This window comes from Heloderma suspectum, chromosome 5, assembly GCF_057233095.1.
Source record: "Heloderma suspectum isolate Gila_16-S chromosome 5, 16-S_ref, whole genome shotgun sequence".
NCBI classification, from domain to species: domain Eukaryota; kingdom Metazoa; phylum Chordata; class Lepidosauria; order Squamata; family Helodermatidae; genus Heloderma; species Heloderma suspectum.
In genome coordinates this window covers 141,609,243-141,636,700 of record NC_139462.1, presented here as the reverse complement: position 1 = coordinate 141,636,700, position 27,458 = coordinate 141,609,243, and the positions used below count along the sequence as shown (strand labels likewise).

Below are 27,458 nucleotides of genomic sequence, written 5' to 3'. Positions count from 1 at the left end.
GCAGGGAAGGAATTAACACACAAAGCTGGTTGGTTGGATCTGTAACCAGTAAGAACAATTCACTGTTCCCTGGGAAGATTAACCAGAATTTGTTGTCATTCCTCATAATAGGTTTGCTGCAAATGCAGAGCCCCCAAGCTGGGGATCCAATGGCAAATCTACACAGCAGACTTAAGCTGGTGTAATAGTCACCGCCACCCCGGTATCTTGAGAACCGTAGTTCAGTGAGGGGGCTCAGGCTCTCAAAGAGAGAATTCTTAGTACCCTCACCAAACTATAACTCCCAGGTTTCTTTGAGGGGGAGAGGGAAATCATGACACTTAAACTGGTATAAAATGGATGTACATTTATAGTGTAGTTATACCTTCTAAGTGTTACCCTTGTATTCATTCCTGGCCAACTCACTGGTTCCATGTATCGAGTGACATTTATAAACATTTAGCTGGGCACGTGCACTAGGCATGCATGCCAAATCCCTTTCCTTCAAAAGTTGGGTGACTTACCTGTGTTGATACCATTGCTATAATCATGGTGACATATCGGAAAACAATGCTGTTCAAGGGGGGTTGTTCTTTCTGTTTTGCAATTGAATATTTCACAGCACAGGTCTTTAAACCATGATGAGACTATCCCCCATCCTGAAATGGCATCCATGGTACAATCGCAGTATTAGATACCAAGGGCTTCTAAAACCCCATGGGCTTGCTTCTGTACTGTCATTTCTTTCTATATCTTATCTCTGTTGGTAGTGGTGCCTGTCCCTTTCATGGAAGCAATGTTTTTTATGGTTCTTTGACTTGTGCTGCTGGCTACCTTACAACCTAGCATCCTGTTTGCCTTCTGTATTGCAGCTGCATATGGGGCTGACGGCTTTAGGGATTTTCACGCCATCATCCCCAAATCCTTTTCTCGTAAGTATATACCGTGCATGTCTTGCCAGTATATTGCTGAGCTTTTCCACATCTTGCACATGTTATTTCTGTCAGTCTTGTGCTTCCATTTGTCTGTGTTTTGCTGTACTTGAACTGCTGTGTTTATTTCACTTCCTATTGTTCTTTTTGCAGCTTGCGAATATTTTTAGTGTTAGACACGAGTATATCTGTTTAGAGAGAAGACTTTATTTGCCTGATAATGTTATGCAATGGGGGGCTGGAAGCCCTGGTTCAGAACTGGTTAAAAAGAGTCACATGAAAGGATATCATCTACTAAAATCAGCCAATAACTAGACACTTAGCTACATTGACTTGTAGAACCATGTGCACAATGCAACTAAAATAAAGCACTTTTTCTTCCCATTGATGTGAATCTGAGAATGAAGTGTGGGCTTCATTTTCTCCCAGTGGCATATAGAAGTAGCTGGATTATGACCCAGATATAGATTTTCTTAGATCAATCCATTGCTTTTTAATTAATTAATCCATCACTTTTTGTTGTCACCATCATTACTTTATTTTGGTTTTTGAAAAAAAAAATGAAGAATAATTTCAATTTAAGTTATAACACACATGGCTCACAGCTTCCTGTGTGTATTTAAGAATATATTCATTTTTTAAAAAAATAGCATGACCTGCGCTGAAGCTAACCAGGTCTGGGTCTGATGACAAGTGCCTAGCTTGGAGGCTGTTATATGCCACCTTGCATTCTACGGAAGAAAGGCAGGATAGAAATGTAACTAAACAAACAGTAAGTACAAAGTATCTAGGGCCATTGGTCAGTGGTAGAGCACATGCATATATAAGGTCCCAGGTTCAATCTTGAAGGATTGTGAGTAGGAATGGGGAAAGACCTCTGCCTATTTATTTATTTATTTATTTATTTAAAACATTTCTTGGCCACCATTCAGGGCAGAAGCCCTCCCAAGTTGGCTTACAGCAGTAAAATACATTTAAAAAGTTAAAATATTAAAAGCGATAAAAACATTTTAAAAAATAAAAACAACAATAAAAGCCAACAATAAAACCAGCAACAGAGATAACAGCAGTAGCAGCAGCAATAGCAGTCATATCGAGAGACAGCCACGGTAAAATAGTATGTTTTCAAGGTCTTTTAAAAGCCTGCAGTGATAGAGCAGTCTTCCCAACTTGGTGCCCTCCAGATGCCTTGGCCTACAACTCCCAGCATTCCTGATCACTGGCCATGCTGGCTAGGGCTGATGGGAGCTGAGTGCCAAAGCCTCTGGAGGGCACCAGGTGGGGAAGGCTGGCCTAGGCCTTGGAGAGCCATTGCTAGTTAAGTAATCCTGATGGGCCAGTGGCCCGACTCAGGGTAGGACAGCTTCTTCTGCCCCCATGTATTCACCCGGATTGATTCAGAGCAGGGGTGGGCAACTCAGGAGCTATGGGGACCATTTTCTCACACACACACACACACACACACACACACCCCAAAACCAGCCGCACCCTGCTAGATAAGCCCAAAATGCATCATTCACACACACACACACACACACACATATATATCTGTCGTTAAGTCATTCAGTCGTGTCCGACTCTTCGTGACCCCATGGACCATAGCACGCCAGGCCTTCCTGTCCTCCGCTCTCTCCCAGAGTGTGCTCAAGTTCATATTCATTGCATCGGTGATGCTATCTAGCCATCTCATCCTCTGCCGTCCCCTTCTCCTTTTGCCTTCAGTCTTTCCCAGCATCAGGGTCTTTTCCAGAGAGTTTTCTCTTCGCATTAGGTGGCCAAAATATTTGAGCTTCAGCTTCAGTATCTGTCCTTCCAATGAGCACTCAGGGTTGATTTCCTTTAGGATTGACTGATTTGACCTCCTTGCAGTCCAGGGGACTCGTAAGTGTCTTCTCCAGCACCACAGCTCGAAAGCATCAATTCTTCGGCGCTCAGCCTTCCTTATAGTCCAACTCTCACAGCCATACATTACTACTGGGAAAACCATAGCTTTGATTAGACGGACCTTTGTCGGCAAGGTGATGTCTCTGCTTCTTACTATGCTGTCTAGGTTTGCCATAGCTTTCCTCCCAAGGAGCAAGCGTCTTTTAATTTCATGGCTACAGTCACCGTCTGCGGTGATCTTGGAGCCCAAGAAAGTAAAATCTGTCACTGCTTCCATTTCTTCCCCTTCTATATGCCAGGAAGTGATAGGGCCAGATGCCATGATCTTAGTTTTTTTAATGTTGAGTTTCAAACCAGCTTTTGCACTCTCCTCTTTCACCCTCAACAAGAGGCTCTTTAGATCCTCTTCGCTTTCTGCCATTAGGGTGGTATCTTCTGCATATCGGAGGTTGTTGATAATTCTCCCCGCAATCTTAATTCCGACCTGTGATTCATCCAACCCGGCATTTCTCATGATGTACTCTGCATATAAGTTAAATAAGCAGGGTGACAATATGTAGCCTTGTCGTACTCCTTTCCCAATTTTGAACCACTCGGTTGTTCCATGTCTGGTTCTTACTGTTGCTTCTTGACCCTCGTACAGGTTTCTCAGGAGACAGGTAAGGTGGTCTGGTACTCCCATCACTTTAAGAATTTGCCACAGTTTGTTGTGATCCACACAATCAAAGGCTTTAGCGTAGTCAATGAAGCAGAAATAGACGTTTTTCTGGAATTCTCTTGCTTTTTCCATGATGCAGCGAATGTTGGAGATTTGATCTCTAGTTCCTCTGCCTCTTCGAAACCCAGCTTGTACTTCCGGTAGTTCTCGGTTCGCATACTGCTGAAGCCTAGCTTGTAGGATTTTGAGCATCACCTTGCTGGCATGTGAAATGAGCACAATTGTGCGGTAGTTTGAACACTCTTTGGCGTTGCCCTTCTTTGGAATTGGAATGTAAACTGACCTTTTCCAGTCTTGCGGCCATTGTTGAGTGTTCCAAATTTGTTGGCATATTGAATGCAGCACTTTAACAGCATCATCTTTTAGGATTTTAAATAGCTCAGCTGGAATACTGTCATCTCCACTAGCTTTGTTGTTAGTAATGCTTCCTAAGGCCCACTTGACTTCACTCTCGAGGATGTCCGGCTCAAGTTCAGTGACCGCACTATCATGGCTATCAGGGACATTAAGATCTTTCCTGTATAGTTCTTCTGTGTATTCTTTCCACCTCTTCTTAATCTCATCTGCATCTGTTAGGTCCCTGCCTTCTTTGTCCTTTATCATGCCTGTCTTTGCACAAAACGTTCCCTTGAGATCTCCGATTTTCTTGAAGAGATCTCTAGTCTTTCCCATTCTGTTGTTTTCCTCGATTTCTTTGCATTGTTCATTTAAGAAGGCCTTCTTGTCTCTCCTTGCTATTCTCTGGAACTCTGCATTCAGTTGGATAGATCTTCCCCTTTCTCCCTTGCTTTTCGCTTCCCTTCTTTCCTCAGCTACTTGTAAAGCCTCATCAGACAGCCACTTGGCTTTCTTGCATTTCTTTTTCTTTGGGATGGATTGAGTTTCTGCCTCCTGAACAATGTTACGGACCTCCGTCCATAGTTCCTCAGGCACTCTGTCTATCAGGTCTAATCCCTGAAATCTATTCCTCACCTCCACTGTATATTCATAAGGAATATGATTGAGGTCATACCTGAATGGTTTAGTGGTTTTCCGTACGTTCTTCAATTTAAGCCGAAATTTTGCAACACGAAGCTCATGATCTGAGCCACAGTCAGCTCCAGGTCTTGTTTTGACTGACTGTATAGAGCTTCTCCATCTTTGGCTGCAAAGGACATAATCAATATATGATATATACACACACATACATATATATGGGGAAAATTGCATCTGTAGCATCAAAAAGGTTAGATTTTGCTCATCTGATCTTTTTAGGTCTCCGTAATGCTACAGATGCCTCCCCCCCCCCCAATTTAGGAGGGCAGCGGAGGCCACACTGTGGGCACTGAGAGCTGCATGCATCCCGTGGGTCAAATGTTGCCCACTCCTGATTCAGATCCTCACTGTACTCCATCGAGTTGCTTCCTGATTATCTTCAGTGGAGGGGGCAACCCTGTGCATTCACAGAGAGCCCCTTTGCCTGGTAGGAATTGCCAGATCAGGATGATGGAATTTAAGGTGTATGATAATGTTCATCAGATCCCCTCTAGTCCTACTGGCTCAAGGAATAATCCACCCATAGCTAATCCATAACTGCAGACAAGTTCTTGCATTGTAGTAGTGGCTTCCCACACTGCTCTGGCCATCTTTAATCCTGGGAGGTTGTGTTATGTGTGTATATTTGTGTGTGTGTGCTTTGATGGTGTGCTTGTGGAAAGGGTTCTTTCCCATGCCAGCACTGAGCAGTGTGATAAGAACTAGTCCAGATTAACCTGGTGTTTGTAGCTGATTGCTGTAATCAGTTATTTTAAATTTTAAATAATAGAACTTGTTCTGAAGTCAGATTGTTAATTTGTTACAACTGGCTTTATTTTAGGACAAGTAAAGAGCAATCCCATGCATATTTACTCAGAAGTAGGTCCCACATTGTTCATTGTTCATAAGTGTGCATAAGATCACATCCCCAAAGTCGTTTTCTGTTTAGAATTAAAGAAAGCAACAAACTGGAGGAATGCAATCAAAATACAGTGGATTGGATCCAAATGTAGTCATGCCTAGACTAGACCCCTTGAAATCAATGGGACCCGTTAGACATGACTTACTTGCCCTATTGATTTTAAATGGTCCCCTCTAAGCATGACTAAGTCTGGAGCCATGCCAAAGTCAGTTTAAAAAAAATTACCCTTCTAAATTTCACATTTAAATGACAACTGAAATTTCAGATTTTAGTTTACACTTTTGAAGTCTTTCTGGCCTTGTTGAAATGATATAAAATAGTAGAATTTGGTGGAGGGGGATGTTTTGGGTCCCCAAACAGGAAAGTGACAGAAAGCAAGTACTTTAACTCACTATTGTAAAGAACAAAGAAGAGTCGTCCTACGATCACAGTAAAGTCATTCTTATTTCATCACTGCATATACATTTTCTCACTTAAACTTTGCAATCATGTGGGTAAGAAACTTGCCAGTAATACAAAGAAAGCAACCTGAATCTCCCAAAAGCTGGGTTCTAGTTTTTGCTCTGCACTCATAATATGAAATATAAATTGTAATGGTCTGCAGAGCTTCTGCAAATACTTCCCCTTTAACATTGTGTTAAAGGTAACAATGGTAACACAGTAGCATTTTCCCTACTGTGGAAAAATGCTATTAGAACAATACTATGGAAGGATAAGAGCCAAGCTACATGAACAGCTGAGTAATGTGATACAGCTTTAGCTGTGCCAGTGTGGGATAGCAAGTTTGCATGTTCTCCACTATTCAAAAATAAAGCTCTCTGAACATAGAAAACTAGTAGGTCAGGAAGAAAGGCTCCAGCCTACTTTTCTCCCCAATGTCCCAGTTTTCCCTATTAAGAAAGCTGCTCTATATGGGAGAGCATTCCAACATGCAATATCCCTGGCCTCCAGTCTTGAGTGATACATTGCAGAAAGAGCTGAACCGCATGCTTTTCCTGACCATGTAGATTGGCCCTGCCTGGTGAAGTTATTGTAAGCCATTCATCTAGTTCATTCTCTGAGTTTTCAGATCTGCAGTGCATGTGCATAAAGATAACAATCACCTATCAGAGAAGTTATTATATTGTACATGACAAAATGCTCTACCTCTAGTGTATGCAGATTTGCAAGGGGAAACATTTCCATTTATGTCCTTTGACTTGTAGCACCTTTTCTGTGCAAGTAATTCAAATGTCTTCATTTGTGCAATGAAAAGAGAAAGGGGTAGGAGGACAAAAACAGAAAAAGAACTTTTTTTTTTTTCTGGTTTCCTTCTTTCTCTAGAAGAAAGAAGAGTTAAAGTACAAATCAGTTCCATTATGCTAGACCTGTACAACTTGTGACCCACCTAGGGAAAGGCACCACATTAGCCAGGTATGGTGGCCTCTAAGGCAGGGATTTCAAGTGGTCCTCAGCCTAATCTCAGAAGTCCACTGCATGAGATCAGCCTAGACCTCTGGTGGAGAGTGAGCTGCCCCTTGCCTTGCAGCCTACTGGGTGATAAGGAAGAGGGTGAAAGAGAAAAGCCACCCATTTTTGGCTCTGGCCCTGCCCACCTCTGACTTCTACCTGCCCACCACTGACATGCAGCTCCCAACAGATTCCCCATGGGCAGGGCTGGATTATCCATTAGGTATAATAGGTACAGTGCCTAGGGCCCCGTTAACCCCAAGGGCCTGTGAAAAAGTTTGGGGCCTACAAAAGGCTTCAGTTCAATTCAAGCAAATTATTGTTTGATTTAGCAGCTTACTCATACAGCTATAATATGTCTTAAGTCAATGTAAATTAAACATTATGGCTCTTTTTGTTAGCAAAATCACAGATTGCATCTTCAAATTTCATTTTTTGCAAAAGCTCATTCTCAATTGAGGTTAGTGCATGTGAAGGAAGATAAGTCGTTTTTGTCCCATGGTTGATCTAAGACAGTTCTTTATACATTTCAACTTTGAAAAAGAGCACTCCCCTTACAGCTTGTTCCCAAAATGGCGAGATACATTCTAAAAGTAATAATGACCTTTGGAAAACTTGTTACCAACTTCTCCATTATTTGTGATATAGTAATTTCTGCCACAATTTTCCTGTCTGCATACCTACATGAGGACAATAGAAATTTAACCGTGAATGTATGTTCAATATCTGATTGATCAGTGTCTTATAACGAAACCTTTAATTGAGTGTGCTTACTCAATTAATAGGCTGCTTACTGTCTGCCCATCTCAATGATAAGTTTATCCGTTATAGAAGGACGGTATGCGGAATTTGTCACTGGCGCTCAAACCCAAGTTAGTATTATCCATGCCACCTTTATTAAAAAAAAACACATACACACAGGTTCTCAGTTGTTTGCATTCTGTAGTCTCCTTGTAGTTGGATGGTGTGTGTTCTTTTGCAAAAGTATTCTCATTGGCTAATGGCAAGGCAAGGCTTTCAGACTTTAGCTTTGCCAAATTTTGTTACCAGTGGGTGTAGCCATATGTCTGATGCTAATGGGTCAGTATTCCAAACCTTTTGAAAATCAAAAGGAAAAAAAGGAAAAACACCAGGCAATCCCACCCCCCCAACCACCCCCTAAAGACAAGGGATAGGACCTCTCTGGGCAACTTTTCTGATTAGCTGTGCTATGTAAGAGCAATTGGTGACAACAGCACAGGTCAGCAGAAGCACAGAAAAGTCCCGGTATGTTCAAATGAAAAGATATGGATATGGGGGGAGTATCTGGGGTCTCTGTTTTGGGGTTCCGTGTGGATATTTTGGAGGCTAGCATCTTCCCAGGGTTATGCCCCACCAGCCCAAGGTAAAACACTCATTGTCCCTGTGTATAGATAGATGGGACCTATACAATGTAAATATTTATCTATAGATCTATCTTGGGGGCCTGCAATGATGAAGGTGCCTAGAGCCTACAAAGATCTTAATTTGGCCCTGCCCATGAGGGAATATGGCCCTTGACAGAAAAAAAGGTTGCCCAACCAGCTCTGGTTTTGCTAGGATTCCAGAAAAAAGGCAAGGTTTGCTTAGCGCTTGGCAGGCCACAATACATGGTCAATGGGCTGTGATTGGTCATGGTGTGCATTGTTTATCCAATCGCATTACGAGGAAGCAATACTGGTTGTGCATTAAGGAGTCATTGTGGCCTGCTAAGTGCTTGACAACCCTACTGTTTTGTGACTAATATGGGACTTATGAAACATAGAGGTATCCATGTAATAACCATTGCCTAATATTGCACATGCACTTGAAATAATCCCATTGGACACTTAGCAATGTAAGTACGTCAGGAATTTGTCACTTAAGTGTATTATACGTTCTGCTGAGAAATGCTTTCCTTTGTGTTCATTGTTTCTTTGCCACAATGTTTTTGATTGTCTAAAAGAAAAACACTGAGTGGCATCCCTCTATTGTTTCTTTCAGCCAGTAATATTAAAATAGAGAAACAGAGTGATGAAGAGAATGGGCGTGCCTGTGAAATGAATGGGGAAGAATGTGCGGAGGATTTACGAATGCTTGATGCCTCTGGAGAGAAAATGAATGGCTCACACAATGGCAGCAAAGCCCTGTCAGGAGTTGGAGGCATTCGACTCCCTAACGGAAAGCTAAAGTGTGATATCTGTGGGATAATTTGCATCGGTCCCAATGTGCTTATGGTTCACAAGAGAAGCCACACTGGTAAGGCCTAGCGGAGTTTTTTTTTTCCTATAGACTCTGAAAAGGTTGCCACAGCAATAGGAAGATATTTATTTATGTGAGGCTTGTGAGCATGTCATCTCTTGCCCGATGTGTAGAACTTCTTAACTAGTTATGGTGTCTTCCTCTCACACAAAGCGATTTGATTCCATGAAGTCATAAATGCCCTCTTCACATATGGGAAAGAGATGTATGGAGACAGTTCCACAAGTAGATTTGCTTGTTGGATTGGGAGCTGTGTGTACATGCACGCACGCGCGCACACACATACACACACACACACACTGATAGGATGGGGATGTTTATCTATATTACAATGCACATTTGGACAAATGGGATTCATTGTGGTCTCTGTTCACACCAGACAGTGGCTTGGATCCAGGATCTGCCTTCCTCATGAGGACCTTCCTTGAGAGAAGGGCTCTGTTCGTGGGAGGTCCCTCTACCCAGTTTTTGGGGCTCCCCCCCCCACACACACACACCATAGCTCACCCCCATCAGTAGGGTCTCCTGACTCTCTGTGTAGCATTTTCGGGGGATTGGAGGAACTGTTGTGGAAAGGAGTAGGGTTGAGAAATCCACTTCTACCAATGCAGTTGATCCAGCATAACTTTGGGTCCAACCCAGTATGTATGGAGATATGCCTTTCCATCTACATTGTCATCCAGATGGAAATATGCCATCCCAAACATTTTCATACTATGTACACATTGTAGCATACAGTTATATCTGGAAGTTTAAAGGAGGCCATAGTTCACATGTGAAGTCCTACCTTTTACCTATAGGTAAATTATGTACATTTTTATTTGTTCTACTAGCAACTCTTGAAAATGATCCTAATGATGGTATAAAAACTTCTGTTTTCATATCTTCCATTTTTATCCTACTTTTCAACCAGGTCAACTCCAAAAGCATCCTAAAATTAACTGCAATTATATCTGTTTTATTCTGGCAAAATTTGCTATAAATATTTCAAAACTTCCTTAAAAAAAAGTGATTATCAATTTTTATTATTCCCCAGATTAGCACATTTTTTGTGAGATCTATAATATGGGCAATACAAATTATATATGACATATTTTACAGTAGAATTGAATGTTTTGGTTAATGCATACACTGTGCAATCTTATACATGTCTACTCAAAAGTAAGTCCCATTGGGCTCAATAAGGTGTACTCCCAGGTAAGAGAATATAGGATTGTTCTGACAACTGATCAATCAGAGGTTAAAAATGTAAATGTTTAGTTTGATTTCTCTCCTCTTTCTTAACCACCCTTCATCGAAAGAATTCCAAGGCATAGTACAAAGTGTGAATAAAACTATTCACACACCATATAAATATAATATAGTAAAAACAACAAATAACCATAATAGAATACAGCAACCAAAAAGGAAGAATAAAAACAGACTAAAGGCGCAATCCTATGCATGTTTAGACAGAAAAAAGTCCTACAACTCCCAGTGAGCTGGGGAATGCTGGGAGTTGTAGGGCTTTTATCTGTCTAAACATGCATAGGATTACACCCTAAGACAGCAATTCTATGGTCACTGGGAGAGCATCCCAAGGATTATAGGGATTTTCAGATTCCACCTCCTGGGGCCGTACACACTCCTACGACTTTGGAAGCGGGACTTCGAGTTCTGATCCCTCCCCCCACCTCCTCGCAGACACTGTGGAAAGAACCGTGATGGCTGCTTCCCAGGGTCGCAAAGGTGACTTTGGGGTGTGTGAAAAGGGGGGCATTCTGGTGGACAGGGAGGGGAAGGGAGAGGGGAGGCTAGGATATGCAGTAGCCTGTCTGGAGGAAAAACGACAACAAGGAGGACAGAGAGGCAAAAATCTCCACCGTCGCTCCTTCTGCTCTGCTTGGTGTCTGCCTGCAGAGCATAGGCTATTTGGAGCGCTCTGAAATCAGAGCACTCCTTCAAAGGATTGTGCTCTAAAGCATAAAAATGGAGCCAAATTTCTTCTAAAATACCTGGGCAAATAGGTGTCTTGACATGGCACCAAAAAGATTGTAGTGTCGGTGCCAGTCGAGCCTGTTTGGGAGGAGCATTCCACGGTCAGGGGCCACTGCAGGAAAAGCTCTCTCCATTGTCAATGCATAGCACACATCTGCTAAAAAGTGTACACTCAGAGAAGGACTTTGCTTTGAACCGTTTGTTATAACTAATAAATAAATAAGAAAATGTTTCCAGTTGCTTTAAAAGTACATAAGAAAATGTTTATAGTCTGGATAGTTTGTTATATTTTCATATAAGTATGTAAGAAAATTTCACAACCAGGACAGTAAAAATGTTTGTTTGTTATAACAAAAAAATAAGAAAATGTTTGAATCACTGCTCTGGTTGTCGTTTGTTACGCAGCATTGGCAGTGCCGGTTTTCCATTTCATAAAATGGAAAAATTGGATTATTCACTTTAGATAAACATCCGATTCATTTACTGCATTAAGTGGTGTGATGTCATCACCTTTTCATGCAGTGGACAGGAACCTCTGTCCACTTACTGTGGTTTCTGAGAGATGCATTAAATGGAGGAAGGTGATGTCCTTTTCATGAAATGGATTGAAATGTTTTCCAGTTACTGAACAAAATTGGTGACAGTGTGGTATCTTCTCAATTCCAGGCAGTGCTGGATTATGCTGATGATTTAGATCCATTCTAGTCCAGTTTCAGACATGGTTTTGGGACAGAAACAGCCTTGATCTCCCTTGTAGATAATATACACCAGGAAATGAAGGGGGCAGTGCAATCCTGTTTGTTCTCCTGGACCTTTTGGTGGCTTTTGAAACCATCAACATGGAATCCTGAATAAACTTTCTAGGCTGGGCTTTGGAGGTACAGGGTGAACCAATAACCTCCATAAACTTTATGGGGTGCCGCAAGGTTCTATCTTGTCCCCTCTGCTTTATAATATTTATGTAAAACTGCTGGGGAAGGTCATCAGTATGTAGGTGGCACTCAGCACTACCATTCATTTCCATTTACTCATCCCAGGGAGGCTGAGGAACTCTTGAACTGGTGCCTGGAGGCAGTTATGGGTTGGGTGAGGATGAACAAACTGAAACTTAATCTAGACAAGATGTAGGTACTGTGGACAGGGAAAGTGACTCTTCTGGATGGAGGCTTGAAGCTGCTCCTAGATCGGCTTGCACTCCCCCTGAGGGACCAAGAACAGTGTGTGGAGGTCCACCTGGACTCACTGCTAATCAGGGAAGCTCAGGTAGTGGTGTGGGGGCCAGTAGTGCTTTTCAGCAGTTTAGGCTGGTACATCAATTGCAACCCTATCTGAAGACGATGGACCTTCCTTCAGTTATCCATGCTCTGGTGGCATCCAGGCTGGATTACTGAAATGTGCTCTATGTGGGGCTGCCTTTAAGCACATTTTAGAAACTTCAACTGGTACAAATGCAGTCACTTGAGTACTGATTGGTGTTAAGCAGTTGGATCATGTGGCACCTAAATTGTATGAATTGCACTGGTTGCCACTGCATCTCCAGGCCCAAGTTAAAGTGCTGGTATTTTGGATTCTGCATTGGAAACATGTAAGGTATATATAAGTGTGTGTGAAAATACACATACCCTATTTAAGTGATTCAGAGAAGGGATGCCTTACTGATCGATGTGTATAATATGTATTGCATTAATCTTGTTGTATGGGGCAGGGGAGTTCTGGATGATTGTACTAGCAGAACAACAATATGCAAACTTTAAAAAATGCTGGCATTTACCTTTAAAGCCCTAATTAGTTTGGGTCCAGGTTACTTGAAGGACTTTGTCCATACCATCCTGCCTATACTCTGAGATCAACATCAGAGGCCCTCTTTGAGTGCCTGCCTGTAAGAGCAATTAGGCTGCTAGGCACAAGGAACAGGGCTTTCTTAGTAATGGCCCCTATTGGTAGAGTTCTGTTCCAGTTGATGTCTGCCAGGCTGCATCATTACAGACTTCCAAGTGGGGCCTGAAGACTCACTTTGGCCTATAATTGAGTTAGGACTCTACTGAGGCTTTTATGTATATCATATTTTTAACTGTTCATTTTAATTTTATCATTGTTCTTGACTTATTCTTTTACTACGTCTTATGGTTTTAATTTTTGTTGTATGCTGCCTTGGGAGAGTTTACCTTAAAATTAAATTATGTATTATATATTGTTAATGTATAAGCTGTGTAAAAGGTGGCAGAGCCTCTGATATAAATATAGATAGATAAATAGATAGATCCGGATTCAACCATATCATTTAAAAGAAATTTAACAAAAAGGGTATGATCCACTTGCACCATGGGCACTGCAACTGCAGTATGAGTGGATCATGCATGGAGTGATTTGTCTGTGTTATTTGGCAAAAAGAAAATAGATTGAGTTTATAGGCATATTGAAGTATTGTTGGTTTCAGTGGGCCATTGATTTCATCTTTGGCTGGGTTTTGTCACATTTCTTACATATGAAATCATTTTGTGTATTTTTGAAATGCCCATCATTCTGACAAGTGGGGGGATTCTTCTCTTTTTCTGTTGGAGTGCATTTGCACTCCTGTGCAGACAACGTAATGAGGCATGAGATGGCACTTAAGTGGTCAGACAAGAGAGAACTATCCAAAATAAAAATATAGAAAATAGGGATGAAGGGAAGAGTTTATTGACTGAGCATTGAGCATCAAGGAAATACTTTGATCTGAAATTGGCAGATTTTCTATATCATAAAGAGATTGAGATATCAGATCACAAACTAAAGGTAGAATTAGAAAATTCAATAACAAATTGGCTACTCTAGATGTATTAACAAAATGCAAAAGGATCTAGTAGAACAATGAAAGAAATTGAGTGATAAGTTAGCTAAGTAGGAGCAACTATTAAACAAGTTAATTGTGCAAGGTGGCAAATTCTTAAAGAGATGGGTGTACCAGGCCACCTTACCTGTCTCCTGAGAAACCTGTACGAGGGTCAAGAAGCAACAGTAAGAACCAGACATGGAACAACCGAGTGGTTCAAAATTGGGAAAGGAGTACGACAAGGCTACATATTGTCACCCTGCTTATTTAACTTATATGCAGAGTACATCATGAGAAATGCCGGGTTGGATGAATCACAGGTCGGAATTAAGATTGCGGGGAGAATTATCAACAACCTCAGATACGCAGACGATACCACCCTAATGGCGGAAAGCGAAGAGGATCTAAAGAGCCTCTTGTTGAGGGTGAAAGTGGGGAGTGCAAAAGCTGGTTTGAAACTCAACATTAAAAAAAACTAAGATCATGGCATCTGGCCCCATCACTTCCTGGCATATAGAAAGGGAAGAAATGGAAACAGTGACAGATTTTATTTTCTTGGGCTCCAAGATCACCACAGACGGTGACCGTAGCCATGAAATTAAAAAACGCTTGCTCCTTGGGAGGAAAGCTATGGCCAACCTAGACAGCAGAGTAAGAAGCAGAGACATCACCTTGCTGACAAAGGTTCGTATCATCAAAGCTGTGGTTTTCCCAGTAGTAACGTATGGCTGTGAGAGCTGGACTTTAAGGAAGGCTGAGCGCCGAAGAATTGATGCTTTCGACCTGTGGTGCTGGAGAAGACTCTTACTAGTCCCCTGGACTGCAAGGAGGTCATATCATTCAATCCTAAAGGAAATCAACCCTGAGTGCTCATTGGAAGGACAGATACTGAAGCTGAAGCTCAAATATTTTGGCCACCAAATGCGAAGAGAAAACTCACTGGAAAAGACCCTGATGCTGGGAAAGATTGAAGGCAAAAGGAGAAGGGGACGGCAGAGGATGAGATGGCTAGATAGCATCACCGATGCAATGAATATGGACTTCAGCACACTCCGGGAGAGAGCGGAGGACAGGAAGGCCTGGTGTGCTATGGTCCATGGGGTCACGAAGAGTCGGACACAACTTAACGATTGAACAAATAATTCAATATTTTGTGGTGTCCCTGAAGGAATGGTGAGGGGATAGCTTCTTTATTAGAGCTGTAGGCAGAAGAAGCCAGGCATGATTCAATATTCATGCTAAAATCTGATCTGATTATCCTGGTGATATTCTTAAATGATTTAACTGTGATTGAAAGTAGGTGATGCACATTGGGGCAAAAAATATGAACTTCAAATATAACCTGAAGGAATCTGAGCTAGCGGAGACCAACCAAGGAAGAGATCTTGGGGTTGTGGTGGATGAAAATGTCAACCCAGTGTGCAGCTGTTGTAAAAAAAAAAAAAAAAAGGCATACTCCATGCTAAGCTTAATTAGGAAAGGAATTGAGAATAAAACTGCCAATATCATACTGCCCTTATACAAATATATGGTGTGACAACACTTAGAATACTGTGTACTGTTCTGGTCACTTCACCTAAAAAAAGATACTGGAGAGCTGGAAAAAGTTCAGAAAAGGGCAACTAAAATGATCAAGGGGCTGGAGGAACTCCCTTCTGAGGGATGGTTAAGAGAGCTGGGATTGTTTAGCTTGGAAAAAACACAAGTAAGGGGAGACATGATAGAGGCATACAAAATTATGCATGGTGTGAAGAATGTGGACAGGGAGACATTTCTCTCTCTCTCTCATAATAGAACCCAGGGTCATCCCATGAAGCGGATTGGTGGGAGATTCAGGACAGATAAAAGGAAGTACTTCTTCACACAGCGCATAGTTAAACGATGAAATTCACTACCATGACATGTAGATGGCCACCAATTTGGATAGTTTTTAAAGGGGCTAGACAAATTCCTGGAGGAGAAGGCTATCAATAGCTACTAGTCCTGATGGCTATATGCCACCTCCAGTGTCAGAGACAGCATGGCTATGTACACCAGTTGCTGGGGAACATGGGCAGGAGGGTGCTGTTGCACTCATGTTCTGCTTGTGGGTCTCCTGTCAACAGCTGGCTGGCCACTGCGTGAACAGAATGCTGGACTAGATGGACCCTTGGTCTGATGTAGCATGGCTCTTCTTATGTTCTTAACAACATACCGTATGGAAGAAATCAAATTTGATGACTGATTTTTTTTCATCTAGATACTATAAGTTTCACCTGAAACTTTAAGAAATCATAGGTTGTTAAATGGGATTGGCTCTTCATTGCAAGATTAATTATCTGTAGGTTTTCCCCTTTAATTATATTTTTCCCTGGGAGTGAGATAGTATATATTCTACTCAGGAAGAAGGATATTTGTTTTTGGAAAGAATTGATGTTAGGGAAGAGAAAGGTTAAAGTAGGTGTGATCTAAGTTATTGTATTGTATGATCTTTTGAATGAGTAATTCCACTTTGCAGTATGAAGGATCTGCCTAATTTCTTTCAGTGTCTGAGTGCACCCTGTTGTATCTATGCTGATGCTGACATTTTGGTTTGAATAGTCTGAGATGGTTGATGTTCTGTTAAATGCCTTTGGATATCACATATTCTTTTCTTAATTTCAAAACAATAAAAAAAGGCATTTTAAAAGAAGCAATTCCCAGCATGTTTTGAGCCAATTGCTTTCCATTAGGGGAGACCATATCAAGCAAAACATTGATGTTGTGATCAGTGTCAGTAATTTTACTATCAGTCTTACTTGCTATAAGGGGGATTCACATGACACCCCCTTAAACATTCATGAACACATATGGGGGGAGTGAAATTGTGCCGACCAACCATGCCCATGCATGCTAATAGGCACATCTGCCATGCCAGTCATGCAGGCATTATGTAGTCATGTGTGGGAGAGAACACCCTTGAGTGCCGATAATGAGGGAGGCCTCTGTGGAACTCTGAATGGAAAGGTAGGGGAACCGGAAGGCCATCTTAAATATCAGGATGGGTTCACCAGTTTGGGCTTGTTGCCTTGTGAAGCAAGGCCACCCCTGTCATGAAGCAGAATGCTACCTCAGGTGGGAGATTTTGAAGCGAAATGAGTTTTGAAGCAGAATTTTCAAAATTTTCAAAATTTTTGAAAATTTTAAAGCAGAATTTTCAAGGCTACCCCTGTCATGAAGCAGAATGATGGGGCCACCTCATGTGGGAGTTTTTGCATACTATTGTCAGTTATTATCATACTATTTAATTTTTTTATGGGGGTACCATTTGGATTTTTTCACCTGTTGTGAAGTCATTTCCATATGCCTGGGGCAGCATTTTCCAGATTTTCTGGTCTCAAGGAACTGCTCCACATCATTTTGCCTGTCGAGGAACCACTGAGCCTCTGCCACAGAATCTGTGGGTTACAGAGAATTTTGTAGCTAAGGTAGGCCACTGAGCAGGCCTGTTGGTCTGGCTGTTAGCTCACATGAATTGATAGTGGCACATTAGAATTTACCTAACACTTCCCTGTCCTATTGCTCAGGAAGATTGGTATTAGAAGTTGAGCTGTCTCTCAGGGAAGCTTGTTTCGCGATTACAATCTGTGACACTGCAGTCTGGTAAAAAGGAGAGGACTAGACCCAGTGGCTCCAGGCATTCTTCCAGACTGCCAGATCCTCACTGAGTGCTTCTTCATGTGCTTAGGACCTCAGCCTTAAAAATATATGCAGCACCTGCAGGTTGAAACCTGGACCAGCTGACTGACCTTGAGGAATCTTTCCACTTTCCTGCTTGAGCTCCATCTGGCTCAATGATTCTGAATGTTCTGGACTTCACCAGCTGTCTTTCTCTCCCCTCCTACCTCAGAATCATATTTCTGTACTGCTGGGTTTTTAAATCCCTCAGCATTAAACAGACAATGTCAGTGTTGGCTCTAGGTTTTAGGTAGGGTGGCTAGGTGTCCTCTTTTACAGTCTTCTATTTGAAGGGCTGTCAAGTCCATGTCCGGTAAAGATAATGAACCCAAAGAACTGTTGCCCATCAACAGTTAGCACCTGGGCAGCAGACTGAACAGGCAGGTACAAAGGTCACCTGGTCACAGTCACCTGCAGTACGGTGAGATGTACTGTATTTCTGTTTCAATTACAATAATTATTTCTAAATTTGCATCTATATTTATACATTGGCATATGCAAGTGTTATCCAAATCACTGTCCAATTTTGATCCCTTTTTTGGTGATGCATTTCTTCTTTTTTGCCAATTCATAATGGCCACCCTAGTCTGAGGAGGCCCTTGGCAGGATACCCTAAGTGCCCCCACCCCTCTTCGAGTGGTCAGTCCTCCTCCTTGCCACTGTCATCACTACCCATTTGCTTGCCCCCTACAATTGGCACCCCACCCCCAGAGGGAGAACGCACAGCAAGTGGTGGATGCAGCTCCATTCCCTCACTGTGGTCACTGCTTGCATGCTTGGAGAGGCGAGGGGAGCAGGCAGCAACAGTGAGAAGGAGGTGTGGCAGGGCTGTGAGGGCAGGGTTGGCAGTGCGTCCCCTGCAAAAGTGCTCCATAATGTTGACCCCTGATGCCAGCCCATTCAATAATATGACCCTTTCACAGCTCCTTTATTGAATAAAGTTCATGTCAGTAAACCCCATAAATGTGTTTTGTGTTAAGGAACTGGGAAACGAGATTAGGAATAAGCCCCGCTTTTTCTAAAGGAAGGGGTGTAATGAGAAAGCAGTTGCAGCTCCCACCGCCCAGGCCTTTCAGCAGCACTGTAAGAATTAAATGTGGAAATGGGATGCCCTATTAGTAAGATTTCAGTATGTGTCTGATGAAGGTATGAGGCTTGCAACATCAGGCCACTAATTTGTCTAAATCCTACATATCTCATAGACAGATGTTCTGTTAAATAAATATTTTATAAATGAATAAAATTCTGGCATTGTAAGTGCCAGTTGTGATGAAGGACTGACCCTAGTTGAAAGGCACAATCATGTTCAAGAGAGACACCTGTAGATATGCAAAACAAGTAACTGATATTTTCCATTAAAAAAAAAAAGACTGTAAAGATAACTGAACTGATCTATTTTCCCCCTCCTTGCCGCATAATATTCTCTCCACAAGTGCCTGACTGGTGCTCATGTTTCAGCCTTTTAAAAGTACTTAAACCCTCTGCAGTTGATCCAAGCCATAGCACAATACAGTAAGCATTGTAGTGCCTTTTACCAGTGTTCCCATATGTTGCAGGTATCCTACTTTTAATAAAAGTGGTTAACCCAGGGCCCCATCTACACTGGAGATTTACTCTGGTTCTACTGTGCCTCACAGATGATCACGGCATATGATGTTCTCCCCTCCCCGCAGCAACCGCACGGTTTCATGCCAGAAAACCCGCATTGTTGCAAAGTCCTTTTGTGATGGATTTTCCCATCACGCCAGCTTCAATGTGATTTGGGAGTCTGTGTGACCTCAACTAGCGATTCTGCCTTCGATGCAGGCTAGGGGGTGTAGCGCTGATAGGAGGAAGGGAAAGTTGCATCATATCCATAGGATCAGACCTGCACATGATCATGCTTTGTTTTCCCCCGATTGAGCCTTAACACCAGCACATTGTTGTGGAATGACTTTTGTTCTTTTGAAACCTGCTCTTCTGCCCCGAAAGCAGCCTGCTGCACATGTGTACTCAGAAGTAATTTCCATTGACTTGCACTGCACTTACTCAGCACAGAGCCAAGTTTTTTAATAGGAAGCTTGTTGATGCCAGGAGACAGCTACCACATATGCCCGAATTAATGCCATTTCTCGTCTGCGACACAAAAACGGTTCTTTTTTCCTTTTTCTTTTTCTTTCCTTTTCTTTTTTTGGTATACATCACTTTAATTGGCTGCGTGTGCCATGGGAGGACCAAATTTGATTTTATGAAAATGCAGTTTTTAACTGAACCACGTTGGAAAGTGTCTGCGTGTAGATGGGCCCCAGATCTGTTCTGGACTGGCCACTGTGCAACTCAAGGAGGATTCCACTGAATACTGCTGAACTTCGATGAGTTGCTTCCATTTGAAACAGCATACTAAGCAAGGAAGCACTGTGTAAATGGCTTCGTACCACTTACCATGGCACAGTGTAGCCTGGCTGGTCTTGAGCTGCAAGGAGTGTACTTGAAATCATCCTTACATTAAGATCTGAGCATAATATATTGTATAAGCTTCACGTAATAAACCTTATATGTCTCAGATTAACTTCAGTTAGAGAGCAGGTAATGGCCGTGAGCAGATGTGAAAGTGTTTGGTCATTCAGGATAAGAGCAGAAAGCATTACTTTCACTCTGAATTGGATTTGTGACATTGTCATGTAACCAATTGTGAGTGGCTACATGGCATCTCATTCAGAGTGAGAGCAGAAGTATTGTGAGATATTGCATGTTTACAATGTGGTTCCCAATTAGTCCTAGGAATAAGAAATGTGGGTTTCTTTAAAAAAAAAAATTATGCTGGAGTGAAGGCTGAACCCCCAAAATCCCTTTGGTTCCTTTTTGGTTTGAATGTTGAATGCATGGGAGGTGAACCCAGTTTTTAGGTATGGAGGGCAAAAATGGTAGGGGACTCACTGCTGCCACTCAGAGTTCTTCCCAGCAGATGCCAGCTACCCCACTGGCAGCCGCCATTTTTCCTCTGAAACTCCTGTCAGAGTGGTGCTATGTCATCTTGATTCAGCTGGAGGATTTGAGGAGGGAATGGTCACTGCCAGCTGGCAGCTGCCAGGAGGACCTCCAGGCAACAGTGATGAGCTTTGCCCCACCCACCCACCACCCATTTCACTGGAAAATGGCCCAGCTATTTCTGACTAGTACTAGCTGGAGCACATCAAAAGTAAACACTGGGAGCTTTTCAGGGAACATTTTAGGGGGCCCTTCCATGTTTGCTTGTGAACATTCTTCACAGCGCTAAGCTAGGAGGATCCCTTTGACTCAGTTATTTCCAAGGCATTTCCTTTTTGATAGCACATTTCATACAATATAAAATAAAACAACAAAATAACAAAGCATTTACATATCCATCTAAGATGAATAGGCAAATTCTATATTGCTACAATTTAAACAATTGCTCTACATTTTGAAGAGGTGTGTGCCTTTTTAGCCAGAAATCAATATTAGGGTTCCAATTTGGGCAGATTTTATAATTTTTGTTTTCCTTCTCTTAATCTGATAAAATTAGCCATTTTGGTATATTCATATACCAAAATGCTTCCCATGCTTCCCATTTTGAAATAGTAGGAATCAATGTCATTTTCCTTAATTTAACATAGCATCATCTTGCAGCTATGTTAATATATGAGATAGTTTTGCATTGACACCTTGGTAAATTTCTGATATAGATTAACAAGAACAACAGGAGGTCCAATTCTAATATTATTTTAGAGATTATTACATCTCTTTCCAATATAACTGCATGTCCGCATATGAAAATAGATTCTAATATCTTACATAGTCTGGCATTTTCAGCACTGGTTATCTAATGTATTTCACTTTCTCAATAGGCATCATCGTTTTTTAAAATTTTCCTGAAGCATTCATGTAGCTCTAAGTATTTGTGTCACGAAAGGTGATGAGAATTCGTTAACCACTTAAGCTCATCATATGACTAGAAATAATTGCAATTAAACAGATCTTTGTACCTATACGTGTTATCACAAGAAACAATCCTAAGATTGCATTTCTTTTAAAGTCAAGGTCATAATTAACTGCCACTCTTGGGAACTTAGAGGGTTAATTCTCCACATATATGTATCTCAGAACTTAATTAAACTACCTGTAATACACTTTTGTTCATAATATGCCGATCTTTCATGATTTTTATTTTTTCCTGATTTTTAATCCATAATAACAATTTCTTTTATAGTATATTTTCAGTCTACTCCAGGTCAACTAACAGCTGACCTGATTGTACAATATCAAGTTAGGCATGCCAAGACTTCCCTTTCTTTTATCATCCTGCATTCTTTTTTCTTTGCCTTCTGGTTTCTTTTTTGCCCAGAGAAAATGTAATTTTTGCCATTTTTCCAGATAATTATCATCATCAAGTTTTATCGGTAATATTTAGAACTGGAACTGTGGAAAAAGCATAGTTTTTGTAGTGGCCACTTACCAAATAATTCAATTCCCCCCCCCCCCAACAATGCCAATAGCAAACACCCTGATCTTGCCTTCATTAGGTATTTTTGATCACTTGCTATTGGCCAATATTTTAGGTCTGGGTGTTTTCATATATAGCCTTGATACATAATTCGGATTGGAACTGCTTCCAAATTTGAAAGGTTCCAGTACTTTAAAAAGAAGGGCTATTCAACATTGTCAAAGGCTTTTTCCATGTCTCGGAACACAGTTATTGACCCTGTGTTGGCCCCAGACTTAGTCATAGTTAGAGTATACCCACTGAAATCAATGGGACTTAAGTTCATCACGACTAACTTAAATCCCATTGTTTTCAAAGGGTCTGCTCTGACTAAATCTGGATCCAGCCCCCTAAGTTTCTTATTCTTATAAAGCTAATAGAACATTTCTCAAGTATTCCACTGCCTGGTCTCTTGCATTTGGGGGCCTTTGAAAGCATCATCTAATTGCAATGTCAGTATTGATTTGCCAGCTTCTTTTTTCTTTCAGTACTGTTATGAGTTTCTAGTGCATTCCTGCTGTCTGTCTGTTGTACACAACTTGTGTCTTTGCCCTTTGACAATGAGAGCTGTTGTTTAAAGGGAGATTTCTATTTACTATTCACAGTATATAGTTATTATCCTTTTCTAGGCTATCTTAGCAGTTGCAGGGAAATTTGGAGCTCAGGGCGTTTTCAAACACGTGACATGCTCCCCCCATGTGTTTTCAGTTGCATTGAGAATTGCCTTTCTTAATTCAAGCTGGCACTAAGTGTAGAGTTGCAGCCAGGTCTGACTAGGGATGAACAAATTGTGTAAAGTCCATTCTGTCTGTGTTTTGCGGAAAGACAGGCGCCTTTCATTCCACAGCCTGCCTATTGCCGGAATCTGGGTTTTTTTAGCTCCTAATTTTGCACAAATGCACACTTGCGCAACTGCACACATGGGAACATGCGCAAATTGCCCCAAAATATGCAAATCCCCCCCAGATGTGCATTTTCACACTTTAGTCTATGGAGAAATGCGCATTTTGGCTGGTTTGGGGGGTATTTTTCACCGATGAAATTTGCGCAGAATTTGGAAAGTTAGAAAAATGGTCCACAAGTCAGTAGAATCTTCCCAACGGGAAAACTGGTCCGCTGCAGAATCGGATGGTTGGATTCATCAAAATCTGAACTCATTTGGTTCCATTAGAGATTTCTCCAACATCCGTAGGCCTGACACTGTAGCTGATAATCATTTGCTGTACTTCCTAATTTCCTGATTTTGGGTGTCGCCTTTTCCTGGATGTATTCCTGTGCCTTTAATTACAGCCTGACACTTAGGAGTTAGTAGAGTGAAGGTTTTCCTGGAGTGGAGATACATAATGGCTTATGTATGGTCCCGCTGGCTTATCTCTATGGGGGTGCTTCTGCACTAGCTGTTTTATCCAGTATTGACACCATTTTCTCCTTTCATTCATTCTGGAGAATACAGAGGACATTCATATCAAGCTGTTCCATTACTGCATCAGTGACGTTGTTGGTAACTCTGTAATCTTGCCAGCCCAGCCCTAGCAGCACTGGCCCGTCCCCTGCTTCCAGCATTTTTTTTTTAAGAGCAGCAGTGAAACTAACAAAGTCCTCCCTCAGTAGGGAGTCCCAGAAGCCCAGTGAACTAACAATCATATCAGTTTCATAGTCTTTCTGCAGAGATAGTGGAAAGCTTTGTCAATTTCACAATTTCTTTGCATCAACTTCAAAGTGTACAGAAGCCTGATTAAACTGAGGGCTTTGTCATTTTTCCAGGCTTCTCCAGACTTCTTCTCCAGAAATGGGGAGGTGGGTAAAAAAAAAATCAAAAAAAAATCTGAGTACTTTGATGCGCGCGCGCATGCACACACACGCACACACAGAGGGCGAGAGAGTCTTTGGAAGAAGAAAACACCAGCATGGCAGCACTTTCTTGGAGACTGGATAATGTGCATTCACTACCCAACAGGCCTTGTACTAGTATAGAATCATTCATTCATTCATTCACAATATTTATATATTGCTTCTCATTTGAAACAAATCCCAAAAGTTGCTTTTTAAAATTGTGATCTAGAAGCACTCTGTGTCGGGTTGATGTTAAAGGCACAGAAGCAGGACCCCCCCCCCCAAAAAAAAAGAATGGCAAAACTAACTCCAGTTCTTTATGCCTTTGCTCTGTTCCAAAGAACTGTGGAAGAAACTGTTTTGATGTGTGGGCAAGGAATGTGGTTTCACATGTGAATCCATATTGTGGCTATAGTTTCCTTGTTCCCCATGCACCCCCTGCTTCTAGACATCCAGTACAGTAGACCCATATGTCAAAACCTATTTGCATTCATTAGATTCTAGCATCTGGATGGAAGTAATACTTGGAAAGAAGCCTGCCCCATATCCAATATGGTAGGCTTTTCCCTAAGTCCTTCCAAACGATACACATATTCTATGTGTATAAACCAGGGTTAGCTGCCTCTTTTTCCTGGTTAAAGCTGCAGAGACAGTCATGAGCATTCATTTTTATTTTTATTTTTGAGGAACGTACTGAGTTGGATCCAGTCTTAATCATACTTAATCACACTGAAATCAATAGGACTTGCGTTAGTTATGAGTTAACTTAAGTCACATTGATTTCAGTGAATTTGCTGTAGGTATGGCTAAATCTGGATCCAGCCCTCCGATTCCATAGCACCCATAGCCATATATGACAGTCACACACAGTCACATTTTAAAAACACAGAGTTTTTGACCACATTGCATGGACTCAGGGTGAGAAAAGGTGACATTTTGATGTAGTATCTGTAGGGCAGGTGCACAACAGTCTGCGCTGTATTTATGGCATTTGTAGGCTACCTTTCCTCTAAGTGTTGTTTTCACCTCACAACAACCCTGTCAGGGTAGGTTAGGCTGGGAGATAGTGGCCGTGTTCACATGATCAGCAGGGGGAACTACGCAGCATGGGTTGTTTCCCCTGCCCCTGTTCATGCACCTCGCATGACCAGCATTTCCCTAATTATCCACGCTGTGTTGCCAGTTGCCATGTCGTCCAAACCCAGCTCACAGCGTAGCAGGGGTGACTTTTCACCCATCACACAATCCCTACTTCACGCCGTGGGTTGTAGGGTGGGTAAGAACCTACCCCCGCCATGCCACGCCCCAGTTTCAGACAACACAGCAACCTGCAACGTGGTGCGGGTAGTTAGGGAAATGCCGGTCACGTGACCAGCACGCCCAGGGGTGGGGGAAACAACCCATACTGTGTTGTATCTCCTGCTGATTTTCTGAACCTAGCCAATGACTTGATCAAGGCTACAAAGTAACCTTTGCAGCCATGAGGGCTTGAACCTGGGTTTTCCACATCCAAACCTAGCACTTTGGCCACTGCGCCACGCTAGCCCTCAAGATGAAATTGCTTTATCCATAAGGTGTGGGATTACAATTCATGACTATACAGCACTCTAAACATTATGACACTACTGCTGTGTCTCAATAGTGGCAAAAAGAAGAACGATTCTAAACTGGTTTAATTTTCTAAATCAAATATGCTTGCCCTATAGATTAAATTCTTAATTTGAGATAAAACATATGTTTGCTGTTTACATATAAAACATGAGAGAACTTGTTAGTTTACTCACGCAAACCTATTTAATGCACAGCAGCAAATTAGCATTAAAAGGCCCACTAACTTCACAGTCTGAAAACAGTATCTTAACAACAATTGGCAAGGATTAAGGGGATGATCCCTAATATTTCTTTGTCGTTCCACAACTGGCTGCCTCTTTGGATGCATTCTGAAGGTCTCCACTCTTATCAGAAAATGTAAACCATTTGTATAAAATTGGGGCAAGTTCCATCCTTCTACGGGCAGTACTCCTCTGGGTAGGAGTAACTTGAGTGCTGGGAATTGGAGGGAGGGCTGGATCATTGCAGGAGACAGGTACATCACCATTTTCTCCTACATGGTAGCTGGAGTGCTATGATCTGTGCACATCAAAGGAGGGAGAGGGAGGGGAGGATTGATTGGGCTTTATGGCATTCCATTTCAAAGGAGTAGGTGCCTCTGCAAAAGACTGGATCTTGTCTTAATATTGCAAGGTCTTGTCGTTTTAATTGATACATTGATCAACTAAAGCTTTGGTTGATTAATCATTGGGGCCAAAGTTTAATCAGTTAAGGCCAAGAGTACACTTTCTAAAGGCTGTTTTGGTTCTGGCGTGTTACTGTAGTAAGGAATGACACAGAAATATTCAAAATTCCTGTTCCTTCTAAAAATGAGTGATAGCATTAGTGCATTGTAAGCTAGCATCTTCTGACCTCCTTCAGTGTTTAACAAGGCATCTATATTGGACCTTTGTTAATATGTAAATTTATTTACATTAATTGTTGAAACGTAATTAGCCTATTAATTGGTTAAAAGTAGATGACTGAGCAACTAAAAAACCTGTAGTTGATTGGCAGTGCTAGTAAAACTCATCTGTCTACCCAAAAGAGCCTATCGTCCTCAGGAGGCAGTCATAACAATAAAATAATCCCATTTATAAATCTCAGTATTGCCAAATCAGACTACATAATGTGTGCTAATTTATACCAATTGTTCTGGACTTTTTTCCCTAAAGGATTAAAACCAAAACAAAAAGCAAAGTATATTAGCACAACTCCTGTGCATCCTACCTAAGAGGAGGGTCAGGACTTCTGTATGGAAGATGCTATTTCCTTTGCTCTGTCTTAACTTCTCTTTTTAGTCCACCCCACCCCACCTACCCCCACGCTTTTCTCTGTCTCCTTCCTGATTTGGCTGCTTAGGGACAGCCAGGTAATGGAGAAGAAATTGAAAGGGAAAATACAGGGAAAATGTAAATGAAAAGAAGTTATTATAACTGTTATAATGAAGTGCCTTTCATTTAAATATAAGAATGTAACGCTGAAATGAACTTGTGATCCTGAAATGCATTTTTAATGAGTTTCCTTTTTATTTTGCTGCTTCAGTGGCATATTTTAAAGACCCTTTGAAAAAAGCCACATTAAAAAACCCCACCAAATGCCACAACATGCAAAATTGGATATTGGTTTATTCCAAAACTGCTGATCAGGAAGAGTGGCTCTTCAACACAAAATGTTGCAGTCACTTTATTTAAATGAGTTTGAATTTGCATTGTGATGTGCCATTCTGATTTAGGAAAAAAAAATTAGATTTTCAGATCAAATTGACCCAGCCAGTGAAGCGTTAAGGAACTGGCAGGTTTAGTCTGAAAGGCTCATGTTATATCAAACCTGCAGCCGGTGGAAGTCATAGAGCGCCAGTTGGAAAACAACTTTCTCACTGAAATCTTCCTCCTGTTACAATGTAAGAGTTT

General features: G+C 41.6%; 1 protein-coding gene across 9 annotated transcripts in view; it reads left to right on the top strand.

The window, feature by feature from the left end:
* Positions 1 to 27,458, top strand: part of IKZF1 (IKAROS family zinc finger 1) — a 105,338-nt gene that overhangs the window by 59,098 nt on the left and 18,782 nt on the right. For 3 of the 9 annotated variants that reach the window (XM_084857696.1, XM_084857692.1, XM_084857691.1), the window contains exons 4-5: positions 852 to 911; positions 8,900 to 9,154. The exons of 3 other annotated variants lie outside the window; for them this stretch is intronic. In XM_084857696.1, coding sequence (XP_084713822.1) covers positions 852 to 911; positions 8,900 to 9,154 — 315 coding nt within the window. The remainder of the gene's footprint in view (positions 1 to 851; positions 912 to 8,899; positions 9,155 to 27,458) is intronic. 3 more of the 9 variants (XM_084857694.1, XM_084857693.1, XM_084857695.1) reach the window with 1 other exon arrangement.